The sequence below is a fragment of the Stegastes partitus genome, unplaced genomic scaffold (assembly GCF_000690725.1).
Source record: "Stegastes partitus isolate 25-593 unplaced genomic scaffold, Stegastes_partitus-1.0.2 Scaffold321, whole genome shotgun sequence".
Taxonomy (NCBI): domain Eukaryota; kingdom Metazoa; phylum Chordata; class Actinopteri; family Pomacentridae; genus Stegastes; species Stegastes partitus.
The window spans coordinates 153,522-162,707 of NW_007578052.1; the positions used below are offsets into that span (position 1 = coordinate 153,522).

General features: G+C 42.0%; 1 protein-coding gene across 1 annotated transcript in view; it reads right to left on the reverse strand.

The window, feature by feature from the left end:
* The window catches only part of LOC103358611 (neuronal acetylcholine receptor subunit alpha-3-like), a 20,442-nt gene extending 11,256 nt beyond the window's left edge, over positions 1 to 9,186 (reverse strand). The window contains exon 1 of the mRNA XM_008283641.1: positions 9,129 to 9,186. Coding sequence (XP_008281863.1) covers positions 9,129 to 9,186 — 58 coding nt within the window. The remainder of the gene's footprint in view (positions 1 to 9,128) is intronic.

Here is a 9,186-nt window from a genome sequence, read left to right on the forward strand (position 1 = left end):
GAAGGCAGGGGACACCCTGGACAGGTCACCAGTCTATCACAGGGCTACACTTAGAGACAGACAACCAAGCACACTCATACCTACAGACAATTTAGAATCACCAATTAACCTAAACATGTTTTTTGGACTGTGGGAGGAAGCATGCGAGCATGCAAGCCCCCACTGGGGCATGAACTGGCAATCTTCTTGCTGCGAGGCAACAGTGCTACCAACTGCGCCACCTTGCAGCCCTGATCAGATTCAGTGTTTGACTTTTTTCACTGTTTAGTATTTTAGCATTCTAAGATTGACCCATTAGCACAAAACACAAATGACATTGGTTCTGCAGGTGTCTGATCATAAACTTGGTATGGAATAGTTTTGACTTTCCCTACAGGAATGTTATGGTAATTTATTCTGAAGGGGACATGCAAGTCTGACTTGACAATCCATCCAACAGTTGTTGGGATATTTCACTTAAAAGCACAAATGTTAACCTCTTTTCTGGGGCAAGAAAAAAAATCACAAAAGTCATTGAGATACTTTGTCTTTTAAGCACAAATGTCTGAACAAAATGTGTTGCCAATCCATCCAACAAACAATCCAGCCTAGCATTATAAAAAATACATCTATTGGGATTGTCAAAACCTTCTCCAGGAGTCATCGCCATCTCAATATGTCATCTTTTATCAGCTCTCATGTCTCCAGCTTTACAACAAAGTTGTTAATCAGAACTGTCTTTGTCTCTGATGATAAAAATCATATCAAATCAGCTCGACATTCATGCTTCACTTTAGCAAGCGTGTCGCTCTTTACTTCACCGGCCTTTGTGATGTGATGTCAAAGTGACGAGCCTTTGTACTGACACAATTAAAGTCGAGTCAGGCAGTCATGCATTTCACCCTTAAAAAACCACATTGATTCAGAATTAGCAAGACAAACAGCGGGCGTGTCTTCGTCTCTCCAGCAGCCTGAAGCTGCAGGAGGACCAGCGGCCTGTGGGAGGCTCTTTGATCAGGCATGCGCTTAACAGGATGAGCCTGGGAGCCAGTGGTGGACACTCTGAAGGAACTAATTACCCTCCAAAAACACACCGCTGACAGTGTGTGTGTGAGTGCACGGAGGAGAGATACAAAGAGCGAGACAGTGGAGGGGAGAGATAGGAGGGAAAAACTGACAGCGAGAACAAGCAGAGAAGAGCGAGATAGCGTGTCTCTGCTCTCCAGGGTTTCTGATGGCCTGACTGTGACACGCTGAATGACGCATAAAAGGATCCGCAGTGATTACTGCGTTTGCTGTGACCGTCGTATTAAGCATATGGTCTCTAACTTATGTGTGTGTCTTCCTGAATGAGGTCTCGCCGTGCAAACATGTAGCTGTATGTTCCTGCATGTGCACATGTTCCTATTTATGAACAGCATGTCCATTCACCTTTGATTTGACTCACTCTGAGCAGCATATGATTTGTTTTTTTCACTGAGGCATGAAATTCAATAGCTCCTTTCCTGGATGCTTTCATCTGCGAACATGTGGGAGTTTTGAGAACAGATTCTCTGCATATGTTATCATATATATTTTAACTAAATTCACATTTTTTTATAACAAAGAAGATGTCTCTTCAAATGTAAAGATGATCTAATGAACCAGTGTTATATTTAAGCAAACTAATCCAGCAATATTTTATCAAAACTCTAAACAAGCGAGTTCCCTGGTCCTGCCAACAGACACGGGGTGTTGGCAAGAAAAATGAGCTTCAGGCAAGGCAACTGCTCATTTTATCTTGTGTACTGTATCATAGTGGAAGGAAACCGTGACAGCATCTGGGACACGTCAGGATTTCCTGACAAAAAGATTAGCATATCAGGTTTTTTTTTTTGTTTTCTCTCACCCATTTTGACAGCATGTGACAGTTATGGATGAAGAGTTGGAATACTTTTCCTTTCAAAAAGGTAAAAGTGATAAAGCACAAGAGAAAAGATGCTGGCGATGCTAACCAACTGGACTTTTCAAGTAAAAAGGATATTGACCAGATGTGATTGATCAGTGCATTTCTACCGCCAGGTCAATGTTAAAGTCAGTCTGTAGAACGTCCTCTGACTAACCGTGACGGATGCATTCTGTTGGTCAAATGTATCAAACAGGTGAAGGGGCAGTAATCCTCAAAACAGATGAGTGTTTCATTGAAAAGCAATGAACACGGGCAGCAGCATAAGTCCCTGGAAAATTACTGACATAAAGCAAAGGAAAAGAAAAACACTTAATACTGTTTATCATTTAGAACTTGGAGAACAGTGGGAATTATCCATAACACTAATGAAAGAGCTGACCAGCCAGCAACCAATTATCCATGCAAGTAGATGGGATGGAAAAGGAGGTGAGAGAGCTCAATACTCAGTCATTCCATAGAAAAACCTAATGAGAGATTCACCCATGCGTATTAGTGTGACTGATTATGACCTTATGCTCATTAAAAGCTGGAATTCGCACATGTTGAGCTGAAAAATAGATATTTATAAAGATCCCTTGGTGTAGCAGAAGCTGGAAATGTAACAATGCACTGTTCAGAAATACACTTTGGGAATGTTGGCTGTCTGCAGTGGGGGGGTTTGTGGTGGTTTCTGACAGCTGCAGGTAGTCGGTACTAGTGTCTTATCTCTCCTGCAGTGATGCTGGAGCATTCCTGTCTATCACGCATGTCAGCTGCATTGACTCCATCAGTAAAGATTGTAAACTTCTGTGCCCCAAATCCATAGAAAATCTTAAAATTTCCCTCTCTTTTCAGTCCTCTGGGGAAAAAATGTCATTCCTACAACACAACGCGTTGCCTCAACATGAGACTTGTCATAGTAGGAAAAGAGGAAAGGTTTGTTAATCAGTATACTTTTTAACGACTTAGGCGAAACCATCAGATTCTGCAGCAAACAAGCTTTTTAGGTTCTCTCAGAGACCTCAGGTGTCGTTAAAATGCGTTAATCTTCACCCTGTTTTGCGGATTTAACGAAATAACTCCTGCTCCCGGGTGCGCCTGAAATGCTGCTGCAAGAAATTCAATCAATTCGCATAGCAAATTCTGTTTCCATTCTAGGTCAAATAACCGTGAAGAACTAGAAAGTAGCTTTCTGAGACATTGAGGGAAGACGGGAAGACTCTCGACCACAGCTTCAAACGTTGAGTAGTGAGAAAGCAATAAGATAATTGATACAAGTAGATCGAATGACTGGACGGCTGTAATTATTCTTTGAGGCGGTGTGGAGAATTGAGGCTGCAGGAGCGTCTCAGTGTCCAGCTCCCACTCTTCCACAGAGACAAGAGTCACTCAAAACAGCAATAAAAATGCTTAAGAGCTTCGTCCATTTGTAGCTGCAACAACTGGATGAGACCCTTTTGCAGACACAGAGCATGTTGAAGAGATTACACACAATAACAACGTGAGTTATCCTGATCCATCAAGATGAGGGAAATTGTTAAAGAAATTGTGCTGCTAAATTGATTTCCACAACCGTCACATGGATAAGTGAATGGAAAATAGAAGAATAGATGAATAAGCGGATGGCTCAATGGAGGGCTAAACTATGAGCAACACTGATGGATTCTGAGCGTGAATCTGCCGCTGAGACAGTTTTGCTTTTTTTTTTTGTAAACTGCAGCTATTCTTCACCATCATGATTATGGAATTTATTGGAGCGTGGAAGGTGACTATCAGCAAGAACTAGAATGAAACATGAGGGCAAATCAGTGCAGGCTTCACAACTGGGCAAAGCTTACAGTAGTGATTAGTGTCAGTGATGGTGGAGTCTTTTCAATGAAGCTGCAGAGTCATTTTAAGAGAGGATGTTTCAAGTAGTTGATTAGATGATTGACAACCAAAACACTGAGACGATCATCACTCAGGAAAATGACAAGATCGCTTGGAACGCAACATTCGAGATGGAAAAATAACAGCAAGATGTACCACTGATAACACTGTTGTAGTTGTGATGACTTTTTTTCTTATGTATTAACCATGAACACCGCTAAGCCTCTACACCAAATGCACCGATCCTATCTAAAGCATGCCAGTAAGGAAGATGTGACTTTTTAATACTATATATAATACTATTTTATTGTATTTTTGTACTTGTACATACAGCAATTTTTACACCCTTTTTGTAAATACCAGCATTTTTGGCACCTTATTGCTATTTCTTCAACCAGCACGATTTGCACGTTAAACGCAAATTCTTTTGTATATTGTTTCCTCATCCATCTGGTAGGTAAAATGTCCCCAAGGGGATGAATAAAGTATATATCGTTCTATCTATGACATGTTTGTATAATCCCAGTTTAAGTGATAACAGCTTGGAGTAACTACTAAATAATAGCAAGTGCAATGACGTGCATTGCTGTGGCCTGTATTATCATATTATAAGTGTGTTCCCATCTTCAACAACACAAGATTCCTGAGAATCTGGAAAAACATTTTTATAAAATGCCAAATTACAAGTGACACATAGGCCAGTCAACTATAGAAAAGAGTGAATGCTTACAAAGTGGAATGGGACAAGAAATGTGCAGAGCGAAAAAAAAATAAATAACAAGCCTAACCTCCATCTGACGCATCTTGCTCAACCTCATCTCTAGCTTTCTATTTCTCACCTTCCCTCCTTCCATCCTGAAGCGTGACTCAGTTCATTGCCAGCACAGAAGACCAGGATGTCCCAGAGGAGTCAGGCAGCAGGGCTGTCTGAAGGAGGGTGTGTTTGTGTGTGTGTGTGTGTGTGTGTGTATGTGTGTTTGTGTGTTTGTGTGTGTGTGTTTGTTGGAGGGGAATGTGTTGAGGGTTTAAGCCAATCCATAGGGGGTGTGGAATAAGGCCTCTCCGCCTGTGGTGGTTACACAGTATGTGTGCGCGGGAAGGAGCGAGAGTTTGGTTGCAATAATCACATGACAATCGTGTTAAGAAGATCTTCAAGCCGCCACACAGTCCTTAAGCCACACACCAACACACACACACACACACACACACACACACACACACACACAGATTGCCTGTCAGACTTTAATGCAACTCTATTGCTTCTGGGAGAGAAACCAGAGAGCTGCTCTGTAGTTCCAAGCGAAGCTCAGATGAGCATTTAAGTCTGGCAGAGGAGCAAATATGCTTGATGATGCTGCGATGCAAGCAGACAACTCAACACACGCAGACATAGATAAGAGCCACAGAGGCTTAATACAAACCATTTCTAAAGCTTCTAAAAAAAAATTATTTAAAAAAAACGCCTGTTTGATGCCACATTACAACTTCAGTTGAGTTGAGAAGTTCACTTGTGATGACAGTATTTTCTGCTTTCTTAGCAGCCTGCCTGCACTTTCTGCTCTCTTGTGCTGGACTAGTTTGGAGGCACCGTCAGTTCGCAGCTGCAGCCTATTTAAATGCACAGTAAAGTGAGATAAAGGGTCAAGCCTGAAACATAATGCGAATCGCATCAGCACAGTGCAGGCATGGCTGGACATCTCTCTCAGCTATTTCTGCTGGAGATGCTGCTGCAAGGAAATGTGTTGCACAGTTTCACTTAAGGAAAACATCCTGTCCTAAAATATGCTGATGTGCACGCCAGTTTATTCCACCGACTGACTTTATTCTGAATGTCATAACTCCAACTAGCCACCCCATGCTGAACAAATCTCTCTTTCCTTACCTCCAAGCTACTTCACCCCGATTCTATTTTTGACTACTCCAATCCTATGAACTGCAGGATCAGCATCTCCTCTGTTATGGGGACAAATCACCCGATCCTGGATGGCAGGAGACAATACCTTCTGTAGCCCACTAATCGGACCCCCACTGGGACTGTGTGTGGCAATGTGTGTTTTTCAGGCTCTTATCTGCACACACAGCCCCTGTTGAATATCACACAGAAGCCCACACAGTCAATGAGGGATTGAGGAAACGGGGACAGGAGAGATGGAGAACAGAGAGGGAGCAAGAGAGGAAGGTGAGGCAAAATCCTCTTTTATTTTATTTTTTTTTTTACCCCCCAAAGAGCCGAGTTAACCACCTCTAACTAGCAACGACATTGAAGGGATTTCCTCTCGCTTGAGCAAAATCTGTTCTGCTGCAAGAGCACTGACACTGTCATCCTTTCAAAGCACGGTTTTCTTTTGAAATTCTCTCAGTTCAAGGGCAAAGCGACAAAGCGGCTGGCTGTAGCAAATCTCTCCAGCTGAAGAGAATAAAAGAGAGACACATAAAGAGAGAAAACGGAGGAGTGTTCATCCCATGTGTCACACAGAAGCACATCCCTTCTCCTCGACTGCGGGTCTGCGTCAGGTTGCAGGAATTGTAAAGACGATGTCTTTCACATGATGACTGGAGCGTGACAATACAAAGGCACTTAGTGCTGCTCCCGGAGGAGGAGCTCCAGGTAGCACATCTGGGACGAACTGGCTGGTGCACTCAGGGCTTTAAAGTAAAACACAGTATTGATTAATCTGCAGCTCCTCCTGCAGTCTCTATCCAAACCACGTGGCGCCCGGTGGGACTTCCTCAGAAAACACTTAGGTTTGTTTGGGATAAACGAGCAATGGTATCCATCATGGCTGGACAAACCGAAGAAACATGTCACCTAAACAGCTCTAATAAAGCAAACACAATAACTGCATACACAAATCAGCCACAACATTAAACCACTGAAGGATAAAGTATATAACATTGATTTATTTGTTAGAATGCAAAGCTGTGCTGGGGACCTTGGGTCCTGGAATTCATGTGACTGTTACTTAAACATCTTGCTGCTTGGAAACAGCTTGAGGAACATAACCAAGAGCTAAAGCTATTGACCAACCTCCAAAGTCCTCGATTCCCAATTTGATTGAGCATCCATGGGTTACACCTGTTCCATGGAGGCCCCACCCTGAAATCCAAACTGGTCAGAACTGTTTTGATGGCACGAGTGGAACTAACACATATTTTTAGGCCAGCGTTGTTAATGTTGTGGCTGATTGGTATGTTATTAGAAAGTACATAAGACCTAACTGACTCCTGACACCTATTTTGTTAAAAAAAAAAAAATGCTTCTAATATTTTCCACTGAAGTAGCTTTTTACATCTTAAGAAAAAACTAGCACTGAATGTCTTTTCCACTTCTATTTAAAATTGTAATATAATAATTTAATTAATTAATATCTTAACATTTCAGCTTTTTATTCCACATAACATCAAATTAAATGAGGTGGGAATAAGAAATAAAAGTCTGACTAATGGTAACTAGCTTAGCTGCTATGTTAGATTTTGACTGAAGGCAACTTTGTGAGCCAAACGACCTCCATAGTACTTATTTAAGTGTGTTAACTAGTAAGTTGATGAAAAGACAAGAACCTAGCAAAGCTGAACGATCATCTGTCAATACAACAACTAAAGTTGACAGTTCAAATGAACACTTCATATCTCAAGACACGAGTTCAAATGTATCTGCATTTTATTTCTTTATATATATATATGGCAGTGACTTTGTGTAGGCTGAAATGATCAGCATTGAGTCATGTTATGAAGACATCCCAACAGGTTCTATGTGCTGCACAGTTTGTCAGCCAGCCTGTGTCTGTGGTTGGGGTGGAAAAATGAACTTCAGCAACAAAAAAAACTAAAAAAAAACAACAACACCGAAGCACATCTCACTCTGTTTAACTGACAGGTGTTAAAGCTTAAAGACAGCACTGAGCACTGAGAAGAAAGACGCCGCCAAAAATATACAGCTATCGCCACTTTAAAGTGAGTTTTTTCATCCTCTACATAGATACCCATTATGCTGGGTGTTCCCATCGGTGAAGACGCTCTCCCAGGAAACCTGCGCCTGTGTTTGTGGAGGCGAATGAGACGAAATTCAGGATTAAAATAACCATTCTGTTGCACTGGAAACACAGCACCAAGTTTTGCTTTAAAGCGTTTCATCTACTTGTTGTTTTGCTCCGGATCCCTGAGGAGACACTCAAAGACCCCAATTCACAATCTGCTGTTTTGAAGCAACACCGAAGATTGGCAGCAAAGACGGAACAATGGAAGACGTGTGTGGAAGTAATTTTACATTAGAAGAGAAAAGAAAGAAATAGATTACACAGAGAGCAAAACTAAATGTAGACAACCTGCCAGTTTGACCACACTATGGTTTTAACAGCCCAAACTAAAAGCGAAATTAATTTTCTCTAATTTCCACTCAGATTTACCTTTAAGCATTAAAATGGCCTATGGATGGTAACCCCTGTGCAGTAATTACCACTGGTTAACATCTGCTTGCCTCCAGCAAGACACTGAAACCGCACAGCTCCAGGGCTATACTGTGATTTACACAACCTAACCCTGACCTCTGACCTCCGCGGAAGGAGGAAAGCTCTGCACATCTGGAGAAATCATGGATGAAATCAAATTTGACAGTTATTGAGTTCCTCGCTGTGGAAACGTATGTCATCCATGTGTTGGCTCGTTTATTTACATGGATGGCTGCTCCACAGTTATTGCAGGAGCAGAGATATCAGCTGTAATGAGACATGTCACGATCATCATCTCCTTGTGAAAAAAAACAGTGTGCATGTTAAAATATCACCTTTAAGTGATTCCCTGGATCCCACTGGGGCCACGGAGTTTGTAACTCTACAAGTTTGAAGGTGGGGATATTAGGCGTTATTTCACAAACACGTGGGGTTTGTTTTGAGTGGCAATACCCGGAGTGGAATATACTGGAATATACTAGTTACAAAGCAGAGCGCGCACACAGTGATCTTAGATTAAATGTGGAGAACAGCTCCTGTGTTGCTGCGGTCGTGCGCCACTCAACTCCCAGAATAATTTGAGAAGAATGCGTTAATATTTTACAAACTGCCATTCCAGCTATTTGTCATTATCAATATGCATCAGTGCGCAAACAGAATCCAACTCGATTGATGAATTTAAGGAAAGTTTGACTTGTTCTTTTTAATGATACCCGGCTGATTTTACCGAGCCGACTTGGAAATAAAAGCCACTTAAAAGCGCACAAGAGGAGTTTACTCGAGGTGATGTGCGTTGCCAAAATGTGCTTAAAACTGACGTGACAAGCGAGATAAACAGACAGAGTGATGATACAGTAAAACAGAAAACGGTACTTTGTGCGTCGACCCGCGGCGCGCCGTCTTACCTTGCGCTGCGAGGAGCACCAGCAGGAGGACGTTTGTTAGTTTCCCGGAGAAATTCAT